Raw genomic sequence first — 24,510 nt, 5'->3', positions numbered from 1 at the left:
ACAAAAGTGTTTTTTTTTAAATATATATTATGATGAAGTCTCTTTTAAATATACGTAGACTCATAAAGTATTTAGAACAGATTTCTTCCAATTGTTCCCTTTATGCAACACCATAATGAATGTTAAATAAACAATGAAGATGTGATCAAGGGGTCAAGGTTCAGCTTCATTTAGGAGGTTCCACTAAAATATTCATGTACACTTATAGAAGTGCACCTAAAGTTAGTAGAAAGAACCTGGATAATATAGAAGACAAACGAGGCATATAAAGGCTGGAGTTCATAACATGTCTTATTAAGTTGACATTCTGCAATTTGACTAAGAAGTCCACTGAGCTTTCAGTGCAAGAGAAGGAGGCCACCATAAGGTTGAAAAATGAATGGAATTATTTTAAGAAAAAGCAAACGCTAGGCCCTTAGAATGGCTAAAACCAGTTTGGTACAGTATAGCAGTGGAGAAAGCAACAAAATCAAAAAAGGTTGCAGGCATAATATGATGGCAAAATTAATTCACTACCAGCCAAGAAAAAAAAAGATATTTGACGTCTTTACCGTCAATGACAGTAAACAAAAAAATCAACACTCTTCCAACACCTGTCGAGAATAAACTGGAGAACGTCAGCGTAGCATTGTCAATATATGCAATCAAGCGGTGGATTCATGGATGTCAATACAGAAGATTTCCAACAAGGTGCAAACCGCTGGCAACATTCAAGAACAGGAAACCTGGATTTTTCTTTCAAATAGCCTCAAAAGTTGTGGAATGACATTTTTTGGCCAGATGAAATCAAGGTCAACTCGAATTAGAATGGTAAGAAACAAATATGGAGAAGAAATGGATCTGCTCGTAGTCCAAAGCATACCACATCATACGTCCAAACGGTTTTGCGGAACTGGCAATGACAAAAACATCACAAATTATAATTAGCCGGATTTAGAGGGGCATTTAGTGCTTCAATTTTAAATGCATTTCTAATGGCTGACTTTTTTTTCTACCCACACATTTTGATCACTAACCATGGTAATCTGAGGATGAGAGGTTTTTGGTGTCACTTTTACTGTTATCCCAAACAAGTGGGGGGGACGTAAGGGGCCTATGAGGTTGGCACGCTCGCATCCATTGGGTCAGATGCATCCCCAACAAGTGGATAATCCATCTTTAGCACACCTCTCTGTGGACAATAATCTGCAATCACTCAGATAAAGATGTAATCTTGAGCGAGATCCAAATGGATTTCAGAGATTGTCAGTTTCATCATGTTAGCCTCTTTTCGAAAAAAAAAAAAAAAAAGAAAGCCATCCGCAATGTCAGCAAATCTCATAGGATGTAACTGCAAATGAAGCAGTCACCTGGCGCTTTTAGTATGTTACTTTGGTTGCACACGGGATTATACGTTTGTCTGCTTCCCTTTGACTTGTGTCGTGGTAGTGCTGCACTTAACACAAACACCAGAGACAGCTATGCCCATCCGTTCATCCATTTTCAATACCGCTTATCCTCATTGGAGTCGCAGCTGGGGCCTAACCCACTTGACTTTAGGCAAAGCAAGGCAAGGCAAATGTGTTTATTTCATACACATGGCAACTCAATGTGCTTGTCACAAGCAAAAGCTTTTTTAGTACAAACAACAGTTGAAGACATTCAACGGTGCAAAGCGAACAAAAGTAGCTTATTAAAAATACTGAGATAACATACATTGACACATTTACAAGCAAAAACATCTAGAGCAGGTGTGGGCAAACTACGGCCCGGGGGCCTCATACGGCCCGTTAAGCGTTTTAATCCGGCCCGCCGAACTTGAAAAAAATTAAATCAATAAACCGTGTTAATGTTTATTTTCTAAATACCGTGGTGTGTCAAAGACATAATTTGCTGTAATGCTTTTGTTCACTTTCATTTCAAATTAAATGTTGTTTTTTTTTTCTCAGTAGAGGTGAGGTTACCAAAACACTCCATCCATTTGCTCCTGGTCCGGCCCCTCTGTCAAATTTTAGAACCCATTGTGGCCCGCCAATCAAAAAGTTTGCCCACCCCGGATCTAGACATTTAAAAGCAAAGGAAAGACATAAAAGGAGCTTTCTGAAATAGATTTTAAAAATGGTTCAAAGAGCTTAATCAAAGGAATGTGGAAAAACAATTTCTAACCTTTATTTAAAGAACTTTATATTAGAGGCTGACTTCACTTCTGTTGGCATTTCCATTTGTGTGCAGCATAACAGCAAAATGTCACTTCACCATGTTTGCTTTGAAACCGTAGTAGAAAGTAGTTGTTCAATTGTTTGTCCTGTTTTTCTTTAACAATACAGTGAAACCTCCAAAATACTGGTCAGATTTGGAGTTCAACCAAAAATATACTGGAAGATGTACATAAATAAATAAATAGAATTCTATGGCCTGTGTAGAAGCGATAAGCATGCAGTTCACAGCCGCAGGCGGGAAAAATTGCAAAGCATTCCCAAAACAAGCTGCTCTAATGCATGTACTTAACTTCACTTAATTTGCGTTAACTCCCGGCATTAAGCGGGGCTAATGACTGCAAGTGAGTGCAACGTCATTACCTTGCTCTGCTCGCCTGGCAGCTGATGGGACTTAAATGCACAGATTTGGGGGCTCAGCCCGGGTTCTCTAATGCAAGGAGGTAATACAAAGATAATTACACATGCCATATTTGTGTAGCACGTATGGATATGTATGTACGTCTAAATATGATTTTGGGCGGCGTGCCCTCGCGGAGGCGTTTCGAACAGTGAAGCCGCGTAAATTCATCACGGCTCAGGATGTGTCTTGGATTGGTTCAGTCAGGGAACAAGATGCCAATGTTGGTCTTTTACTTAAACAGGAACACATTAAATGATGTTTAAAATTAATACAGCGACAGAATCTTATAAAAGTGCAACCTCAACAGTTTAATTTTGTTTTGTTTTTTTTTAGGAAATGAAAATGCAGAAAAATGAAACAGTCACTGGTAGAACGGTGTAAATTATATTATGAAAAGTAAATTCCCTATTACAGCCCTAACCAGCTTTGGCAAACTAGGGCGAATGCAACTGAGGTTGAACATATGTTACGGTACGTAACAAGCTGGAGACGTTCCGTAGTGGAACTGGAATCGAATTTATTCCCAACATCTCGCACTTACAACTCTTCTAAAACTTGTACAAAGCCATGTGTTTCATTTACCTCCAATGCCTGCATGTTTATAATCCCTCTCTGAGAGTACAGGGACACACTGTGCTCTGTGTATGTGAATAACGGGTTCTTTTGCATGTTTTGTTACAAGAGATGGACTAGTTGTTGATGACGCAGACTCTGGAATGGGACCAAGCAGCGGAGCTTCAGTTGACTCTGATGGGGCCTCAAACGTACCGCAAAGTTACCCGCCGTTCAAGTTCTATGCGTAGCAACTGTTAACAGAATGTGACAAATATGAGGGACCCCCATCAGAACGCGTACCGATACTGAAAAGTCGTGCGCCTTTCAGACACCGGTACATTACAGACGGTGAGAAAATTTTGCAAGATTTGAATAGTGAGCACAGATGGCCTTAATTTTTTTTTTTTTCTAATAAAAAGAGCAAGCCCGATATTCACATAGACATTGTACAGTGCGCTCACACTCTCAGATTTTTTTTTGCCTTAAACCACAAATCGGATAAACCTCAAAACCTCATGCCACCCCCAACATTTTAAGAAATATAAAATATTGCAAAAAAAAAATATGCATATAGATCTACAATCACATCCCCACATTCAGAAATAACACAAGAACAAAAGTAATCTATAGTAAGATGACGTTCTTTAAATCATTATTTGAGGATCAGGTGATACAATATGTTAACAAATCGTTTTTCATCTTAGCTCATCTAGAAAAGCTTGATATAAAACCAAAGTATTAGTATTACGGTAGTTGTAATCATTAACATAGTAGTTAGGGGCGTCACACCCGAGGGGGGATGTAGGTGCCGCAACACCGGAGGTGGCCCGCGGGCCTTTTGTTGGACACCTGTGCTCCACAATATGTCTCCCTTCGCATATCGGTCAGAGTTTTAACATTAAAATCAAATTAGCCCAAAGACGGTGAATAATTCATAGGTGCCGAGTGAACCTAGATGCACTGCGCTCTCCCTCTCCCTTTCTCTGTGCAGCTCGACCACATGGTTCATAGCTGGTTTAATGGGATGGAATGTGACAGGTTATGTTTTCGTCCGCCTGATATGGAGCTGGGCTCAGGCGGGAGAGGGTGGAGAGGGACGGGGCCTGCGCTGATATGATCTGGATTCATAATTAGACATGTTTGTGCTCGTCATGAATCAGTTATAGAAGATGCACTTTCCAACCCCCACCAATACACACACACACACACACACACACTCACAGAAGAAAGAACACATGCTCCGCATGGGGTCCATTACTGCAGGTCCACTGACTTCCTGCATTTGCTGTGTATGTGTGCATCCACAGCACCATTAGTCCAAGACTCTGTGAATAATTGCTGAATGGACCATGTTTTCACCGCTATCTACTCTGGGTAGAGTGTCGGGGGGGGGGTTACGTTGCGGTTGACGTTACAGACATGACGACAATGATTGATGTTTTATTCCGGAGATAACAGCAAGCGCATCGCTCGGAGCGGCATGAAACTCGACACACATTACACATTTATCAGCTTGTATTAACTTTAAATGTACTGAGGTTGGCCGTCCCAATTAGGCTAACGTCGTGTGTTAAATATCAAAGGACTCTTGCAGAGGTTAGTCATCAACACAACAGGAAGTGTTTTCCTTCAGAAGGTGCACATTGTCTTGTTTTATTTTCATCCCTTGTTTTTTGTTTTCCTGTGAGGCTCCCAGGAATAAAGACGGTCAAATGTAGATACAACTAATGGATGGAGCGACACAATTAAGACTCAAATGGAAACATTTTGTTGATAGCATGTTGACATGGCAATTAAAGATGATCTAAATCCGGAGTTGCGATGAGGGATGATTATGTTTTTTTTCCATTTTTAAACTTGTGCTATTCATCAGAAAAGCAGGTGGTGTGTATAAAAGATGATCTAGGCCCTAACAGATCCATCTTGTTGTTCCTGATGATTCTTGCATCATAATTAAAGCAGCTGTAGCAAAAAACAACAAAAACAGCAATCATTTCCAACAAATGGTGCACTGGAAGGGATTATAAACTACAATAGATGTTGTCGTGACTAACAAGGTTTTTGGTTGTTATGCATTATTTTGTCCTACTAAAGTAGAAATTGCTTTTTTTTTTTTATAAAAAATAGTCTCTTGTGCACACTCTTATCCCTTTAAGCACAATGGCGAATAACAACAACAACAGTTTAATCTCCTGTCCTCCAGATTATTGTCTTTCTTTGTGTTGATATTGTGGCCATTTAGGAGATCACTTCATGATCCTCCTTTCGAGGTAAAGTCACTTTCATTATATGGAAATAGAATTGTCTTTTTTGCATAAAGAACACAAAAACAAGGATTAAGAATACAACATTAATATTCGTGGCATGCCACTTTTGAGGTCAAGTAAGCGCATTACAGTCAGGCTTTGAATATCTTAATGTACTTTCATATTAAGAATGCTATATCGATAAATTATTCAGGATAAGGATGAACAATTATAAATGCGAAGAGGGGGTGTGCCTTTCATTGTTAGAACCAAATCAGTTATATGTGATGCTGCTTAACTGGGCACGTCTTTGTCTTGATAACCAGATGTTAATTTTCTTTATTAACTAAAATTGGCATGACTAAAATATAAAAATGCATCCATTCATTTTCTATGGCAATTATTCTCATTAGGGTTCACCTTGGGTGGTTAGTAGTCAATCGTAGGGCACGTCTAGACAACAGCATTTGTTTTTGTGATTTTGGAATGTGGAAGAAATGAAAACCAAGCACGTGGAGAACATTCAAACTCCACACGGGAAGGCCATGGCCAAGATTCGAACACGGAACCTCTCAACTGTGAGGCGTCACGCTGACCAACAGCACACTGTGGTGCCATGTTTTATTTGGTTGTGATGAGCATGGGATTTTTTTTATTTCAATTGTATATTGTTGAGGTTATGAAGGAGATTCAACTTTATAAACAGACTTTTTGCACAAACGTATGTTCCAATTACTTAAAACAAGCAACACACCTAGGGACCATTTAGAGTGTTCAATCAACCTACCATGCATGTTTTTTGGAATGTAGGAGGAAACTGGAATACCCGGAGAAAACCATACCAGCATGGGGAGAACATGCAAACTCCACACAGGAAGGCCGGAGCCGATCCCACGTCCTCTGCACTGTGAGGCCATCGTGCTAACCAGTCGACCACCGCGCCACCTCTGCAAATGATATTAATGATTTTTTTTTAAATTGACTATAAAAACAAGGGGGCGGGGGGAAACTACACTACTAATATCACAAGAAAAAAGTATGACACAATTCACCTTTTAAAACAAGGACATTCATGAGCTACTCTTTAAATATTTCTGGATGCATATTATTGATCTACATTTTTTTAATACATTATGCTATCAAAATATTTAAAATAATTATCTACTTCAATCCAAAAATAATTTAATTAAAAAATTTACATTTACTGTTGTGAAAGTTTCCTGATAAAACATCCAGCTGTGAAACAATTATTGGACCGCCTGTATGTTTTGCTGACGCAGTGAAGGTGGCCGTGTAAGAGGCGCGGCTTGCACTCATGACCAATCGCAGTCCTAGCGCCATCCTTACGTTCGCGCTCATTGGCTGAAAGCTTGTGTGCATTAATATTTGTGTTGCTTGGCTTTGTAGCACTCAGCTAGCAGCTAACGCTCACGAGCTTTGCAATTTTGTCGACATTATCACCAATTCAGACGAATACCACATAAAGTTTCGCTTCGGTGTTGGATTCCTGGGCTCACGGTAAGCTTACGCCGCACGAGCGACATCGTAACTCGTCGTACTGCCGCAATGGATGTCAGCAATATCAAGCTACTGGGCAGGCTTTCGTGGGGTCTGGCTAACAATCTAGCTAACAAAACAGACTAGGAAACACAAAGAGCACAGCAATCACTTAGCTTGTTTTTTTTTTAAAGGAGAGGTTTGTCGAAATGCTCGTTGATTTACTTTGCTTGGACATGTTAGCGAATCTGTACCTCTGCTGCCTTTGTGTAGTATTTGAGCGATTCCGTGTCTGTTGCTATACAGATTGCAGCAGTGTTTTCCAACCTATAGTGAGCCAAAGAACATTATTAATAAAAAAAAAAATGAGGGCACACCAAACAAACAAGCAAAAGAACATTACATATCATCAAAAAAAAAGAAGACTGGTTAATTTTACTCGCAGCCATCTGGCTAATGGGAGAGCATTTGTTGTTCTACCTGTTCACTATACATTACTTGTGTAAATAGATCAGTCATTCATTCTAAACTTGTATTTAACCAGAAAATAAATTGAAACCAAGGAATCTACACTACTGAAATGTAGTATAATATCTTTTATATAAATGTTATTTTAGGACAGTCAGTTAGCAATAAAATTACAGCAAACAATTTGATTAATTTCTTATACTCCTATTACTTCTTCTGATGTAGTGTAAAATCGCATCCGCCGATGCTGATTCCGTCAGCGTTCCAAAGTTACCATCATTCGTCAGTCCACGGTCAAAAACCTGTCAGTGATGTACTGATGGACCTGCATTGTTACTGACGGACAGGTGTAAATGCCCACCTCTGCAAATCGCCTTATCCTACAGATTATAAGCACTTTTCAAATTTAAAGCATGGCAATTACATTATTTTTCAAGGTTACGATTATATTATGATACTGACCAATGTATTTATATTCCTGCTTTGCCTAGTTGAAGGTGGGATTCATCGCCGCTTCCCAACATGGGAATGATGACAGGAAATGCTTCTTCAGCTACATGGAGATGACCTGCCACCCTTTTGGGAATGGTCAGAATGGGGCCAGATGTGCCCCTTCTCAATGAGTACAAGCAGGAGTTCTTCTGGAAGCGCTTCCCCCAAACACTGTTGGGGGGTCCGCGCTTCAAATTGGGCTACTGCGCTCCGCCGTACGTCTACGTCAACCAGGCCGTCCTTTTCCTGACACCATGGCTTTTCGGGGGCGTCGGCACGCTCCTCTGCCAGTTGCAGCTTCTCCAGGAGCTGCACGCCGCCACACTCTCCGGCGCGTTGATGTTTGCGGCAGCGGCTGGCGTCCAGGCTGTGGCATTGTATGCCGGACGACGCAGCGGTGCCGTGGAGAGACTCGGAGCACCCAACACCCTAGTTGATGAAGAGGAAGTGGAGTTTACTCACTGCGTCAGCCCAGAGACGGTCCGATTCATTGCTCCCAGGAAGATATTTGGGCTGAATGTGGTGATTCATACGGTACTGGCTGGGCTGTTGTGTGGTTTCGGGACGTGGTACGTGCTACTCGGCAGACTGACCGCTCTGTACGGCAGCATAAGTGCATCCCTAGTCGTTTTTGTCCTAAGTTGGGTGACTGTATGCATAGCGGAGTATTCCCTGGTTGTGAATACAGCCACAGAGACCGCTACTTTCCAGGCGCAAGACACTTATGAGATTACCCCACTCACCCGACCCCTCTACATTTTCATTTTCATTGTTGTGGACTTGACTGACAGGTAAGTGACTTGTAACAAGCTAATTGCATTGACTCAGTCAAATCCATTGGTGACATTTTGTTCTACTCGATCGTTTTTAGGTTCTCTGGCCCAGTTCCGGAGATCCAGCTTGCCAGCCAGGTTCTACATGTGCTTTTCCTCTTCCTACCTCTGCTGTGGGCACTGGGAATACTACCTCCCCTTGATGCCTTGTTCCTCTGGGGCATGGAGCAGGTGCTTGTGTTTGGATTAGGAGGCTCCCCCATGTCCAGTAACTTCAGGTTTGTGTTGGAATATGATAAACAGTACAGTGAATGTTGATTTATCATCAGGGATACATTCCACACACACCCGTGATGGGGCAAAATCCACTATATATGGATTGTATTTTAAAAGAAAAAAAATGAAAGGGCTTTATCGTCTTCAGACACATTTAATCCTATTGAAAGACACTACTCAAATATTTTGTCTCTCCCAGTTGAAGTTTACAGTAAAACTGCTATGTAGCACAAAAGAGAATACTATCACTACCGTAAACACCAAAATGTTCCACCAGACAACAATCTCAATAAATGGTCTAGCATCGCACTTTGTGAGGCAAAATTAATATTTTTCACCTAGTTAAAACACATTGAATAGTAAAACTGAGAATCAACCGCAGAGACGTCCCATAATGTTTAGAAGAGCTGCTTTGCTTCCAGACAATAAAATATTGCTATACACAAGAGGGATTTAAGAAATAAAAACTGTTGATTATATATATATAAAATAAAAAAAAGAATTATTTTTTTTTCTATTGTCATTTTTTAAAATTTTGATAAACCCCTTGCTTCATTTCCCTGAGAGTAACCTGCAAAAAAAACGTTCTCCAAAATGAGAAAGTTGCGCCTCCTCAAACTAAGTCATCGATTGGCAAAACTGCTCCGCAAAGAAAGAAAAATGTTATCTTTTTACTGTATATGCGAGAGGCAAAACTTGGCATGCAACATTGTTCACAAGCAAATACTCTCTCTGGTCTGTGAGAACACTGGCTATTATTTGAGTTTTTTGGGGTACTTTCTCTGCCTCTACGTTTGCGCTGCATCTAATAGAGAAGACATCAATGCTGCCCAGCATGTTTGCGGCACATCCTCGTATTGCACTCAACGTCCGCAATTCTAAATCTGGACTTGCTCTGATATGCTCAGTTAATCCATGAAAGTGAATTTAAATAAAATGGATCAATCCCGTAGATGGAAGCTCAAGATTCGTTACAATTACCTTTACTTACCTATGTGTGTGTGTTAATGTGCCCTCCCTCATAGGTTGCTTTTGATGTTTGGCGTTTCTGCTGGTGTAGCTGTGTGCAATTACTTCATCCCATCAACACTGGGAGTCGTCCTCTTCTCCACTGCAACGGGATTCCTGCTGAGCTTGGACCTCAGCCAGGTTGGCGCCTTCTGTCGTGTTCCCAGGGCCGAGTGCAAGGACTACGGCCTGCGCAGAGGCAGGTCACCGTCGCCGCCTCTTTCCAACACCTTTGGCTGGAATCTGGGCTGCAGGGAGGCGTTGTTGTATGCGTGCCTGTTGTTGGCGGCCCTGGCAGAAGCAGGCCTGTTGCATCACTTCCACAGTTCGGCGCAGTCCCACAGTTTGGTCAAGGGACCCCAGGCTCCTGTCAGCTACCTCCTCCTGGTTCTCTTCTCCCTCTGCTGGCTTCTCAGAGAGATCCAGGGGGCCTATGTGTGCGCTGGCTTATTCCTCAATCCCGTGTACCCTAAAGGCATGTCCAGTGTGCAGACTTTCAAACAGAAGAATAGAGGCTTATTCATTGCAGCAGCCATCAGAAGAGTCCTTCTTTATCTTGGTGAGATCATGTGTCTTGCATCCGTTGTTCTCCGTAGTACACCTCAGGAATTACCGTCACTCTTTTGTGTGTAACCGTTTATTTGTGTGTGTTCACAGTTTCTCCGTTGGCATTGATTGCTTTCCTGTCTATGGACAAATCCCTGCAGCAGCTCCACGGGGTTCCTCTCAGTGTGGGATTCGCACGAGCGTTCAGAGTGGTAGGCGCACAAAAACAACAGAAATATTTCTTAATTATATTGACGTTTTTCTGATTTATTATGGTCTTAGATACGTGATTCAAAGGAAAACTGCAAAGAATTCTCTTTGCGGTGGTTGTTTCTTTTTGCTTGAGTGTCGGTTCGATATGAGATTTGCTGGATGTTCACTTGCAGGCTTGGCAGAGCTCAGAGGATGCTTTACTGCAAGTGGTCGTGATTGTCATTGTGCGTCTTGCAGCTGGAAACAACAGGCTGTCTGGCTGGGACAGCCTGGGCACGGGTGTTCAGCTCCTACTGGTGAGCACAAGTTGTTATTACTACTCCTTTTCTCCTCCAGGGCTGGGCCACTTGGCCTTTTGGTACAATGTAATCTTTTTGGGGGGTTTTCGCTCAAAAGGTCATGCACACACCCCGCTAAACAATCATCCTAACCAATAAACTTATATAAATTAATAAAATAGATGAATCACCCAGCCCTATTCTCCACACATTACTAAAATGTATTATACGTCACAGTTGTTAAAACTCAACTCAACTCAAGGTTGATGTTATAAAATCATGGCACCTTCAAGTATTTTTGTCATCACTGGTTTGGTTTTATTTTTACGTTAAATTGCTAAAAAGTTATGATTTTCAAACTTTCTGACTCTTTCCGAGGAGGCGTAGACCAATTTATTGGTGCCGGTATTCACCAAATTTAACAAATTAAACAAAAAATTGGATGCTAAAGATGAATTTAAAACTGTGTTAGGGGACTTTATTTCAAGGTAATTTCATAAGAAATGCTACAGACCCTGGGGACTCTCTGTATGTTTTGTTTTTCTTTGAAATGAAAATATGTGAAAGTTTTATGTTTTAGTTTTTTTGGAAAAAACTACTACTGGAGAAAAGTATAGTGGGTTTGTGTTTGTTTTCATAAACTTTTTAAGACATTCTAATTCCACTGATGGTTTCACGGCCGCAGTGGAATGATGCGCCTGGCATTGCCATTCTGTTCATCTTTCCAATAACCAGGAAGTAACCTGTTAATCAAGTAAAAAGTGAACAGTTTCCATGATAAGGTACATGTAGCATTTCCAATGCAGGTATGTGGCTATGATGAGTTGCATGAGCACTGTGAATGGTGTCAACTGATTTGATATGAATTTGCTGGCACCAAAGTTGTTTTTAAAAAGAAAATACTGTGGATGACGAAGAAAAACGACCAGTGCACTCCTCCAGTGAACATCTATTACCGCCATAGGTTGGCCTCCTAATGGATCGACTGACCCAGTTCCTGGCCAAGTTAAAGTTCACCCTCACCGTGTTGGTGACATCATGGACCGAGAAGAAGCAACGGCGTCAGTCGGCCGGAACCCTCCTAGCGCTCAACGCTTCCCTCTGCCCGCTGCTGTTGGCTGTGGTGACTCTGTCTGCCCTGCTCTCCGCCCCACTGCTCCCCCTCTTCACACTCCCCATCTTCCTGGTGGGCTTCCCCAGGCCTCAGCGCAGTTGGCCGGGGCCCGTAGGTACTGCCTGTCCGTGTCCAGACTCCATCTTTTACCAGCAAATGAGCGGAAGTCTTGCCTCTGCCCTGAGGACGGCATTTGCAAGGGGATCTCTGGGTTAGTTATTATGCATGTCTCCTATCCTATCAGTGAATTATTCATCTTTTGCATTTGCTCAGCGAGTGCTCGAAAATATTCATTAGCAACACATTCGCTCAAATAGGTTTGACTAGCAATTATTAGTGATTGTCGTTTGGAATACAGTTTATCAATCCAAGTGCTACTTCTGTCCAAGGTGTAAAAGCTAAATGCATGACCGAAAATGAGTTCGGTACATTGTACCTCATTTAACATGAATATTGCGAGCATCCAAGTCACCATTCAAAACGGGTGCACCTGCACAATCGAAAGAAATCTAATAATTATTTGCCACATGTGAAGGTTTTTCAAATATTTTGGCTTCCTTATTAGGTACACAAGTGGGGCACCTTTGGCTGCAGTGTTAATTTCTGCACCACAGCAAACTATCCAAATTTTTTCTCGAGTGCTTATCCTTATTAAGGTTGCTTTTGAGCTGGAGCCGATTCCAGCTGATTTTGCACGGTACACCCTGGACTGATCGTCCACCAATCGCAAGCCACACAGACAAACAATTATTGACACTCACATTCACACACGTGGACGTTTATAGACGGGGGTGCACATAAAAATGTGCTCTTGGTCCTCATTTCTTCCCCCAACCAACGACCTTATGGATGGACTGCAAGACATCTCAGCAAAATATATCATGACTATGTATAGATGTCATTTTAATATAACCGAATAAACTTATTTTTCTTTTTCCAATTTCCTAATTACAACAACAAATACCAGGGCTACACAATGGCAACTTATTGAAATAATACAATTTACTGTTTTATAAAAAGACATTCTTAAGCCCCCAGAATTTTAGCAGTCTATCTCAGCCGCTCTATGTTTCCGTCATTTCACGTGTGGACATATTTTGACCGACCGTCAATGCTGAGATAACTGTTCCTCCACCGTCTCACGGCAAATGTAGCTCTTACATTAGCAGGGAACGAGCCTAGTCAAGCCAGCCGCCACATCGGTTGTTCATAGGCGCCGCAATGAGCAACATCAAAATAAAATCAAAACTAGTGTCCATAGATATCAATACCTTACTTAGCTTTTATTTGGAAGTTGTCCCTCGGTCGCAATCGTGGCAGCTGACTTAACTTCGAGTTGGATCTCGCATGACCTATTCATAGGGCGCAAAAGCATAATGACGAACTTGAACTGGAGCACAGTTGTCAATTTCCTGTCCACAAGCGCAGCAGCAGACGGCTTATGTGCGTCCCTGTTTATGGAGGCTTGAACTGCCCCACCATTGCATTCTACAATTATACATTTTTATTTAATCATTTTATCCATCTCCTGTGTCGGATCTCATTAGATTTTGCAGGTGTGCGTAGCGAAGTCTAATGTATTTAAAACACAATGACCGATTTATCCATTGCGGATTTGTTAAACAGCCAAGACACTTGAAAGCTAACTTGTTTGTTTTTTAATTGGAATTAGTTCTTCCCTCTATCACGAGACGGCAGAAGAAAAAAAAAAGTGAATCATTACTAATGAACAGCTGATTCATGTAACTACCAAAGTCAAGCTAGGACACACGGTGATGTCGTTTCTTGTGAGCTGTGTGTCATTCAGTACGAGCATTTGGTTGATCACAGTCAAGTGATGTCCCTCGCTTTGCTCCCACTGGAGGGTGTGCAGCGAGCGGTAAAGGGGTCCCCTCCTCGTGTCACTTCCCATCACGACTCAGGGGCTGGCATTCTGACACGTTGCCACGGGACATGACATTATCCCTGAGCCACCTAAAAAAAAAAAAGCCTTTCTTTCTTCAGTGCCCTGCCCCCAAACATGAATATCCACAATCTGCTAATGGAAATTCAAGGACGAGCAAGGAGAGTTGAAAACATTTCTAACAAGAAATCTCTGTTATAGTGTGCGTGCACTGTCTGTCTGTTCTTGTTTGGTGTTGGCCACCCGCTTCTTTCAATGGTGATGATCGTCCATCTCTCTCGCAGGTTCTTTAGCACCCGGCTCTCACTTTCTTGGCCGCTTTCAGGATCGCATGGTTTGGATCATGATTTTGGAGAGAGGATATGGCTACTGTACTGTCAATATTAAGGTACGCTTTCTGCTTGTGCTTGTGATGTAAACAGATTGCATACATGGACACACAAAAAAAATGCAAGCATAAAATGGACAGCAAATCGATTACGCTGCTGTATGTAAGGAAAATCCTCCAAATTCCATCATTTTTCAAATTGTTGTGGTCTTAACTGTCTGTGTGTGGTTGTTTTCCCAGGGTTTGGAGCTACAGGAGACCTCTTGCCACACGGTAGAAGCGCGTAGGGTGGATGAGGTTTTTGAGGCTGCTTTCGAACGGCCGGAGCGTCTGGGTTTGACCCAAGGTTTGAACCTGCACTGGGCTAACGCTCTCACACCTTGCACAGCGCTGGCAGTGCGCGTCTACTCGGACGCTCGCAACGTCCTCTCGGGAATCATTGACTCTCACGACAACCTGAGGAAGCTTCAGGATGACTTTCTGAAAGCCTTGGTGTGGTTGCTACTGCGTTATTGTGTCAAGAAGCATAAAGGCTCTCTGTGGAGCTGTGAAGAAGGGACGGGAATCGGGGGCCGAAAGTCTCAATCTTTCCAGCAGGTGCAGACTGCATGCATCCAACCGCCCGAGGTTATCGTGGTGGAATCCAAGGTGTCTTCCCTCAGATTCAGACAGGACAGCTCGAGCATGACATCCTTTGGAGACTGGTCGGATGAGGAAGATCTTTTTGGAACTCAACCAGCTCGTCGGACGGTTGCCTTGGTGACGGCGGAGGCCCAGTCTGGACACACAATGCTGCAGACGGGAGCATCTCTTCCGGGGTCTGTAGAGATGGACAGTCTGTTTGAAAACATGGCCCTCTCTGCCCTGCAGCCATTACAGCCTTTGGGACTGGGCATCGGGATGCCAGCGGTCGACAAAGGTCACAACCCGGAGATCTTCAAAGAGAGTCCCGGCTCGCTCCGCCAGCTGACGTTCAGCTGCCCCCAGTCTGAGGTGTTCAACCTACCGACAGGCTGGAGGACAGCGCCGTTATTACCGAGCAGGCTGCTGCAACTCAGGCCGTTATTCCCCGAGGACTGGTTCAGGTTTGCCTTGAGCCGGTTCGGACCCGTCGTACAGAGCGACACCTCAGAGGACATGACCAAAGCTCTGAAGGAAGACGAAACCTTGAAGGAGCTCCACGCTCAGGTGGCGCTCTCGTGTCTGGTGTCACTTGGTGCAGAGTCGGCCTTCACCAGCCCCAGTTACATCTACAGGCTCTACTGTGGAGACGTGCCGTGGACAGAAGGCCTCGAGTGGCTATCCTCCAGCAAAGAATTGTATCAGCTTGCTCTTAAGGCTTTCAGGTAATATTTTATTAAATTATAAATTTTATGGAGTTTTACAGAAATGAACCCTTTCTATCGTGGGGGAGACGTAAGAAACAGTATCTCATCAATCGCTGCCATTGTTCACGTTTTCAAATGTTCAATCACTTCTACCACATTCCTAGAAAATCGCAATGTCCCTTCACTGGGTATCTATTTTTAAAAACTACCAGCGGGCTAGTCACTTGGTCTTTGGGGGGTCCACCACGTTGGTGACCCCTTATAAAAAAAGAGAGTGAGACCATATAGAAATCATTTGTTTATAATTTTTGTCCCTCCCGCACACGTTAAACTTATATTTTTTTCCAAAATATGTGTTCAGTATTTCTTTCTGCATCCAAATGGCAAAGTGTGCTTGCTTCAAGTTTGTCAATCACAATTTCAATTTACTGCGAAGCTGATGCACAGAACAAGAATTAAAACAAGGAATGAAAAAGGCACATCAGAATACCCATACACTACGTACAGTAATTTCTATATTTTATACTTGCAATTTTTGTGTGTTCAAATATATTTTAAAGGTGTGTTTACTAAGTGTATTTGTGTTTGAAGCATGCAAAAACAGTAACGCTATCAAAATGACTACTTTGCGGATTTTCACCTGTTGCAGGTTGGGTCTGGAATGTATTGTGCGGTTCTACTTTATGTGCAGTATTTCTATTTATTCTTCAGGCGACAAACCCACTGCAATCATTCTGTTGTGGTTTGCGTCAGGTTTAGTTTCAAGCTCCTGTTCGATCAAGCCAGCCTTGGGCCAATGGAGTCCCCTGAGGAGATGTTCAGTGCCTTGGAGGAATATGAAAGGGACTGGTACATTGGATTGGTGTCAGAGAAAGGCTGGCATGACAGCGTCCTTCAGGAGAAGCCATTCCTCTTCTCTTTAGGTCATGACCTCTCTATGGTAAGCGCACGTCGCATCATTTGCAGCATTTTGCCATACAGGTCAGTAGAGTTGTGATTGTTGTCGTCCACAGGGTACGTATACGGGGCGAGTGCTGTCCTTGCAGGAGCAGTTGGTGCAGTTTGGGCGACTGAATGGCGAAGGGGTGCGAGGCCAGTGGGCCAACCTGTCCTGGGAGCTTCTGTACGCCACTAATGACGATGAGGAGCGCTACAGCATCCAGGCTCATCCCTTCATGTTAAGGAACCTGACTGTCCAGGCGGCAGACCCTCCTCTGGGGTACCCCATTTACTCATCAGCACCCCTTCACTTTCCCTGCCTCTGACCACAGAGATAGGGAGGTTTTTTTTTTCCACTTCACAAAATGGTTTCATGTCTTATCAATGAGGAAAAAGAATAGACAACCGGGATCCTATTGAATGGAATGATTTTTTTTTTTTCCACATTTGCGTTTGTTTATCATGGTGCTTTAGTCCAGTACCACACAAAAACACATCACGTTGGAAAATTCTCATTAGTGCTGACACATGAGCCAGTTAAGATGGATACACAAATCATTATACAGTACATTTAAATTGTTGATTGCGGGCTAGGTTTAGCAAACTCACATTATTTTCGGAGTCGATGATTTTAAAGCGACTGCCCTCCACCAAACACCTGTTTTTATTAATTACCATATTCAAATAATGGCCCAAACTTTCTGCTTAAAAGGGAAACGATACAATTATTTTGTCAAGATATGAAGGATGTGCCTTGGGTATGTCATGCTGTATGCGTTCAGTGCAATTTGTTTGTTTACAGTTCACTTGTTTACAACTTTAAAATAATTGTTCAACAATGATCAGTCTTGTATATAATGTTCATTTTTATATGTATATCTGTATATAATAAAAGGACTTGTAAGAAGCTGATTTCACCAAACAAGCTTTGTTTGGGGGGGGGGGGGAGTACAATAAGTTTTTATAACTTCTTGGGCTTGTTGAAGTAGGAAGAGTCTGCATCCTGGAAAACAAAATACACAAGACCCAAATAGTAAATATATGCATGTTGTCTCCAGAAACATTATTCGCAATATACAATATGTATATTTTGTTTGCTAAAACTTTGCGGAAACTAATTTAATTTTAATTAACAAGATGAAAGAAATCAGTTTCAACAAAAAAACGAGTAATGGACAGTCAAACTTTGAGGAAAAAAACCCAAAACAAAACTAGTACTTTCAAACATAGCATCCTGTCATGAGCCTGACCGCCTTAAACTTGGAGGAATGTGATCTTTCTGCACAGCCCTCAGCTGTTCCTGCCCAGCAGTGGCCACCAAACACTCTGACCAATCAGTCAGCACCGGTGGTGCGTGTGTTGTTGTACAATACAATACAATACAGGATGTTGGGGAAAAGATGTCAACCACCTTTTTTAAAAAAAATAGAATTAGCAAGGTCACAAACAGGTGAGGTCGTCCATGTGACGAACATGCATCACGATAGCACGTTCTGTTCACGCCATGAAAAATTCCCATTCGTGGTTGTGGTAATGCAAGGTCAGCCGTACAGACGAATGGCGCACAGTAGCAGCACGCTGATCCTTTCACATCATGGCATTTTCACACAAGTAAACGTACTCTACATTGGAGTTTGAGGCGAACATAGAAGGAGGAGCAGAATGGTTGTCTCTTTTGGAAGGGAGATGTTTAACGCAACAGAAGTTCAGAGATTTACAAAATATTTCTTGCTTAAGTGGCTCGAAGCTTTGCCTAACAACTGCAACAAAACTGGGTAGGTTTTAAAAAGGGACATATATTCCACATGTTATTTATGTACACTTACCACACCAGATTTGAAATTCTGCACCCTTCTCTTGCTCAGGAGGTTTGTGATGAACCAAGCAAATGTGGGGGCGTATTGCCAGGCATAGTAGAACGCCAGGAAGGGTTGCTGCGCAATCCACATTTCCTTGACGCCGTTGACAATCCCCACCAGTATTAAAGACGCACAGCGACTAGTGGGCATCTTGTGTCCCTGGTAACCAGGTGAAGCCACGGGCTGAAAAATGGAAACCAGTTAGTAGAATCAAAACAACAAAAAATGATGTTGAATTCCTGATACCATTTTTATTTACCTTGTGAAGATCTTCAGTGAAGGCATTTTGCGTTATGAATGATTGCACAGGCCCTGGACACACTGTGCTGATGAATATATTTGGATAGTAATAAAGCTCAGTCCGAAGGGAATTAAAAAAGCCCTGAGATGAAAAAGAGGAAGGTAACATTTAATAAACCACCAGGTATTCATATTATTTAAAAGCAGTTGTGTGAGCCATTCTACTCTGACATTGACCTTGCTCAACATATTGAATAAGGTCTTAGAGCAAGCGTGGGCAAATTACGGCCCGGGGGCCACATGCGGCCCGCCAAACTTGAAAAAAATGAAATGTGTATTTTGTGTCTAAAAGATATTCAGATGGACGACATACACTGCGACAAATTAGGAAACATGACCTATTAGAATCACTATTTGAGAGAATTGACATTTAATGAGTCAACATTTTTCTTGTTTAATTGAGCGACCGTTTTTTGCATGTGTGTAAACATCACCTGAAGAGCATGTTTGCTGGCAGCATATCCCGTCGCCAGGGGTGCCCCGGCGAGGCCCAGCACGCTGCTCACAGTCACGATGCTGCCGGTGCCACGCTGCGTCATGTGAGGCAACACCTGCCTTGTGAGGGACACGGTACCCAGGAAGTTGAGATCCATCAAAGCCTGGTACACGTCAACGCTCGTGTCCAAGAACAAAGACCGCTGGCTTCGCCCCCCGTTGTTTATCAGGATATCGATCTGGAAGGTGAGAAAAGTACCGCAAAAACAACTAGGACAAGGCATGTTTACGTGACACAGTTCTTAATTAAATCCGTCAAATTTAATCTAAAAATCAAAGTTGCAATTACAAAACAGAACAGATCATTTTAGCACTTGTTTCCTATTGGAAAAAAAAAACCGGTAGATTTGAGAGGTTCCACTGTAGCACACCAATGTTTCATCAAGAAAAACTGTTGTCCTACTTGTCCAAAGTACTCAATTGCAACTTTGGTTTTGGCCTCATGGGTTGTCCTCTCTAACAAATCCAGCGGAAGAACAAGAATGTCCTCATCCTTCAGTCCCGACGACTCTGGAGTTATACAGAAATGGGATCCAGTGACAATGACAAAGAATATATAAAAATCCAACTGAAGTTAAAGCAAACCATAGAACTAATTAACAAGGCTCAAGTCATTATCCCTATAAACAACGACTAGCAATGTGGCAATAAAATAAAATTTACCAATTTGTTTTTCAGAGAAATCTGATTTGAATTAAGCAAAAATAATAAGAAAAGTGGACACGGGCAATTATTACAGTGATTCCTAAACCAAACTGAAAAACAAGGACTATTGCCAGAATTAGAGACCTATATAATGTTGGTTAGGAAAATATACACCTCAATTATACCAAAGAGACTCCAAACATTCATCCATTATCTGTTCCGCTTCTGCTCACAAGGGTCGCTCGGAACAAATTTAACAGATAAAGATAGGATAGATTAGGTTCGCAAGAAATTGACAAACACAAGATAACGCAAGAAGAATGTTATAAATATTGAAAGGCAAAGTTGCAGTAGCTTTAATTGGTTTACATGCAGAAAAATCATTTCATCGAGCCGACTGTGAATTTCTATATTTAAATTTGGAAAAAATGCGGATCTGATGCTAAATCAGTTCAATGCATTTAGGGCGTTACATCACAAACCCACAGCTCGGGTGAAAGTCAATGGTTCTCTGTCTAGAAGAGTCACCAGACAGCGCTGTTGCCAAAGCCCCACGGTTGTTTGCTCTATACATTGAACCGTTGGATGAGATGAGAGACATAATGTTGCTTGACAAGGGCTAGAATGTCATAACCAAAAACATATTAGCCACTTATCAGGGCATCCCAAAAAGGGGCAAGTTTGTTAAACCATCAGCATTGCGTTGTGAAAGAGAGCAAAATATTTTCAACACTTAACATTGGTCAATAGTGTGTAAAAAAAATAACACCCACATGTGTGAACTGACTAAACAAAATTTGACTTCTTAGGTTTATATTAGGGCTGTCAAAGTTAAAGCGTTAACTCCGGAGATTAATCTAAAAAAAATTATCCAGTTAAATATTTTAACTCATTCACTGATTAAGGTATCACAAAGCCTTTCAAACCAACACCGCAGGAGTGCGGTGCTTGTCGGCAGAACTAAATGTTTAAGTTTTGAGAATTGTTTGAAAAGAAAAATGCCTGTGAAGATGTCGCCGTTTAGATCGTATTCAAGGATCAAAAAAAGCAGTCTTTAAATTCAAATATCCTTCATATTTGGTAATGTTACATTCATTCCAAGCATTACAAGCGTCACAAAAAAATAGTAGTTGAAAAGTGATTCATCGCAGTTAATTACGGACATTTTTTGTGATTAATTAGTTTACTAGTTTTATATATATATATATTTTTTTTTTCTTCCCTAAGTCTACTATTTTCTATGAAGCTTGTAACAGATATTTACGTGAGTAAAATCTTGGAATTAATACAAAATCAGCAAATACAAAATATATTTAAATTCAAAGACTGTTCCAATGACTTTGTTTGATCACAAATACATTTCCTCTCTTGTAAAATACAACTGTTGAACAAAACAATCAGAACGGACTCCGCTTTAAGGCATCTTTCTTCTCATAGTAACTATTCTCAAAACCTGGCGCTTAAAAGTTTAGTTCTCCCCATGAGCCCGACACTCCAGCAGCGTTGATCTGCGAGGCCCTGTGAATGTAACTTGAGCAGGGTACATTGCTCTGAGGTGATATGCCAAAAACGTACAACTAATATGGTATTTGAATTTGGCTTTCCACCAGCGACTCCTCTAGGTTTGGCTCCACACGTGAACAAACGTTACCTATCGAATAAATAAGCGTCTACTCACCTAAGCATTGGCGCTTCACCCTCCTCAGCTCATCCTCGCGACGGGCAGACAGAATGAGACGCGAGCCACATCGAGCCAGCTGGTAGGCCAACTCCTCTCCGATGCCACTGGATGCTCCAGTGACCCACACCACCAGACCCTTCAACTTCACCTCTGAATGGTCAAACAAATAAACAAAAACACACTTGAACATTGTGGGGCACCAAACAAAAACAAAAAAAGTTAAATACAGCTTAACTGTACTTGGACAGAGATTCTTCATTTCGTGCTACAGTGAGCCCGCATAGTACTACAGGTACTAATACCACACTTTGAGAAATATTGCTCTAACTAATGTCTCGCTGACTAATGTTACTACAGTCATTCACACTACTCAGTGCAGAAATAAGCTGCTGCTGCAATTTTGGCGAGCCAAGAGAAAAGAGCCATCAAAAGACAAAGAATGTCCAAAGTTCATTTCACTGCCACAAATGGTTACGTCTACAGCCGTTGCTGCACTTTGAATCGCTTTAATGAAAAACGTTAAGAAAAAAAATAACCACAATCATATATGAGCTGCAACACTCATGTTGACACCCATGTCACTCACCAAGGTCAGGCCTGCCTTTTGAATTCATACCCACTCAGAAACAGATACTACAGTTGACTCCGATCAAATCAACGCTACCAAAAGCACCAAATTCTTTTTATAAGGTGACCTTCATCGGTCAGTTAAAATGAGTGGACATGCTAATTTGCACATGGCATTTGGCATCTTCGTAACTGGTTGCACTCTCAGTAGATTAACCCAAACCCGTCAAAAGGGAACTCGACATGTTTGCGTGAATCTTATTAAACCTGGCCCTAAATTTACCATGAAAGACTATAATACATTTTAAAAAGTAATCAAACACACTAATTAGTGGGCATCATGGTTAATATAGTGGTTTGGGTTAGTACGTGTGCCTCAGAGTCCTGAGGTTTGTGGCTCGAATCTCTGCTCTTGCCTTTCCAGTATGCACGTTCACCCCATGCTTGTGTGGATTTTCTCTCCCACATTCCCCACAAAATCATGTTTGGTTCACTGAAGACTAAATTATCCATAGTTGTGAATGTGAGTCTGGTCGTTTTTAGGCTCCAGCTCACCCACGACCCTAATGAAGAAGATCGGTGGAATAGAAAATAGTGGATGGAGAATATAATACAGTACATGAAATGAGTCGCAGAACATTATTCCAGTCCGTTACAAGGCATTTTAAAATTGTGTAATTAACTTCCTGAGCTGCACTCACTCAATATTCAAACCGGAAAATTGCGAGGCAGGCGTGCTAACTACTAGATCTTCTTTCAGCAACATTTAGAGAAATTGCAATGTCATACACAGTCTTGCAACTCAGTCACAGCTGACACTAACGCAAAGAGTAAGTAATCAATTATTACAAGGTATCATGCAAGTGTTGTGTTGTGGTAGGATTCAGAAAAATAACTTCGTGAGATTTTAAAATGCACAAATATCAGCACCCGTCAAAAAATGCGATTGTTTGCCCGGTGTCCTCACCTGACTTGCGTCCGAGCAGACTTGCCCACAGTAAAGTGAAATCTGCATCCGCAAAGAAGAATGCCAGCAAGTGAATAAATGCATAAAGTAATATGAAGTAGTACAGCGCAGACACTATACAGAAATCCATAGCTACAGGTCTGCTTGCTGTGTAGTTAATAAAGAGCGTTGCTTTACAGCTGCAGTCACTAGGACAACTTTACAAATGAAGTCAGTTTACGAAACAAATCCGGATATTACGTCACTTCCGGTTGGGAACTAAACTGAACGCGCTGGAGCTAATACTGTACTGATGATATTTTGAATAATAATTTGGCTACATCTACAATACAATATGATATTCAATGCATTGCACGTATTTTAGATAATTTTATTCTGTTGTTATATAAATCAAAAGAGGCGACATTTGATTTACAACGTAGGAGAAGTACTTTTACGTTGGTGTTAGAATACAATTTTAAGTTCACCTGAACAGCATTAATCAAAGTAGGTATACCCTTACATTTTTCTCTTTTTTTTACGACCCACATACATACACGCTTTTTCTACATCATTAATTCCTTTCTTCTCTCCTTCAACACATCCTTCTTTGCTGCCTTACTTGCTTCCTCCTTTTCGTTGTTCATTCCTTCCATACATCTTTTTATCATTCATTCCTTTCCTTCCACACGCCCTCCCTTCATTCCTCCGTTCCTTCTTTCCTTCGTTGGTCATTCCATTTGTCCTTGTTTGTTCCTCCCTTCTTTATTTCCTTCCTTACGCAATCTAAAAAGAATTTACTGTCCCACTTTGCATATACAATGTAAAATGTAAATAATACTGTCGATGGCGCTCCAAAAATGGCTTTCAATGCATCCGATCCGGCTGCGCAGATACGCTTCGTAGCCTACGCGCTGAGTGAGCGTGTCTTCGGTGTTCAGGGATGATGTCATGTTTTCGAAGGCAACCTGCAACATCCGGGTCTTCTCTGAGTGCCTCTGCTCAGTGCTCACCAACAGCTAACGGTAGCTAGCAAGCTGTCAAGCTGTCAAGTGGAGAGGCTGGGGCAGACGTTTCAGCTCCCCCTGGCTTGGCTTCCCAAATCCCACACGAAAACAAAAACGCTAATATATCCTCGCGATCGCCTACTGAGATAATGTAACGCATCAGGGTCGTACCCAAAGAGAAGCCTCCGCTCTACCGCCATTTCTATGCACTGGGTCTTGTGTGACGATTGCTCTTTGCTAGTCGGCTAACCTACCCGAAGCCTAAGCCCAGCCAAAGCCCACTTTCGACGCTGGACGTGAGCCTTGCCGTCCCGGTGTGAACTCGAGCTTTGGTCACCGCCTCGGCGTCTTTTGTCGTCAACCACTATTTTGGACATTCGGTAAGTCATAAAATGCCTGTCGTTGAGCCGGTAACTTGGAACACTTGGCTAAAGCTAGCCTCGTCAGC

The 24,510-nt window shown here is 41.9% G+C and overlaps 3 protein-coding genes across 5 annotated transcripts in view; 2 read left to right on the top strand and 1 right to left on the bottom strand.

The window, feature by feature from the left end:
• Window positions 1–6,749: 6,749 nt before the first annotated feature.
• pcnx4 (pecanex 4) lies at window positions 6,750–17,474 on the top strand. The gene is made up of 11 exons (XM_088317771.1): window positions 6,750–6,917; window positions 7,856–8,647; window positions 8,728–8,907; window positions 9,931–10,472; window positions 10,571–10,671; window positions 10,846–10,968; window positions 11,915–12,275; window positions 14,252–14,355; window positions 14,536–15,641; window positions 16,377–16,563; window positions 16,637–17,474. Exons 2-11 carry the CDS (start codon window positions 7,950–7,952, stop codon window positions 16,886–16,888), a joined length of 3,654 nt encoding a protein of 1,217 aa, XP_088173897.1. The 5' UTR covers window positions 6,750–6,917; window positions 7,856–7,949; the 3' UTR covers window positions 16,889–17,474.
• On the bottom strand, window positions 16,974–24,002 carry dhrs7 (dehydrogenase/reductase (SDR family) member 7). 3 transcript variants are annotated; one of them, XM_088317812.1, is made up of 8 exons: window positions 23,678–24,002; window positions 23,077–23,118; window positions 21,540–21,692; window positions 19,620–19,726; window positions 19,156–19,395; window positions 18,681–18,803; window positions 18,389–18,604; window positions 16,974–17,565 (listed from the first exon to the last, which is right to left on the bottom strand). In XM_088317812.1, exons 1-8 carry the CDS (start codon window positions 23,724–23,726, stop codon window positions 17,524–17,526), a joined length of 972 nt encoding a protein of 323 aa, XP_088173938.1. In that variant the 5' UTR covers window positions 23,727–24,002; the 3' UTR covers window positions 16,974–17,523. The 3 variants fall into 3 exon arrangements, with proteins under 3 accessions (XP_088173938.1, XP_088173946.1, XP_088173931.1); XM_088317820.1 differs by having other exon boundaries at window positions 23,077–23,120; window positions 23,756–24,002; XM_088317805.1 differs by lacking the exon at window positions 23,678–24,002 and having other exon boundaries at window positions 23,077–23,656.
• ppm1aa (protein phosphatase, Mg2+/Mn2+ dependent, 1Aa) overlaps window positions 23,727–24,510 on the top strand; it is a 17,842-nt gene continuing 17,058 nt past the window's right edge. The window contains exon 1 of the mRNA XM_088317782.1: window positions 23,727–24,442. The gene's annotated coding sequence lies outside the window, so the exon portion shown is untranslated. The remainder of the gene's footprint in view (window positions 24,443–24,510) is intronic.

Source organism: Idiotropiscis lumnitzeri, chromosome 1 (assembly GCF_059441095.1).
Source record: "Idiotropiscis lumnitzeri isolate Australia: NSW breed Sydney's pygmy pipehorse chromosome 1, RoL_Ilum_1.0, whole genome shotgun sequence".
NCBI classification, from domain to species: domain Eukaryota; kingdom Metazoa; phylum Chordata; class Actinopteri; order Syngnathiformes; family Syngnathidae; genus Idiotropiscis; species Idiotropiscis lumnitzeri.
This window is presented reverse-complemented; position numbering and strand designations above follow the sequence as displayed.

Coding starts and splice junctions, on each gene's coding strand:
- dhrs7 (XM_088317805.1), bottom strand. CDS start 23,206: ATGGATTTCTGTATAGTGTCTGCGCTGTACTACTTCATATTACTTTAT. Junction 19,727..21,539: donor GGTGAAGCGCCAATGCTTAG/GTGAGTAGACGC, acceptor GTATAACTCCAG/AGTCGTCGGGACTGAAGGAT. Junction 17,566..18,388: donor AGAATTTCAAATCTGGTGTG/GTAAGTGTACAT, acceptor TTTGTTTTCCAG/GATGCAGACTCTTCCTACTT.
- pcnx4 (XM_088317771.1), top strand. CDS start 7,950: ATGGTCAGAATGGGGCCAGATGTGCCCCTTCTCAATGAGTACAAGCAG. Junction 8,648..8,727: donor GTTGTGGACTTGACTGACAG/GTAAGTGACTTG, acceptor GATCGTTTTTAG/GTTCTCTGGCCCAGTTCCGG. Junction 16,564..16,636: donor TAGGTCATGACCTCTCTATG/GTAAGCGCACGT, acceptor TGTCGTCCACAG/GGTACGTATACGGGGCGAGT.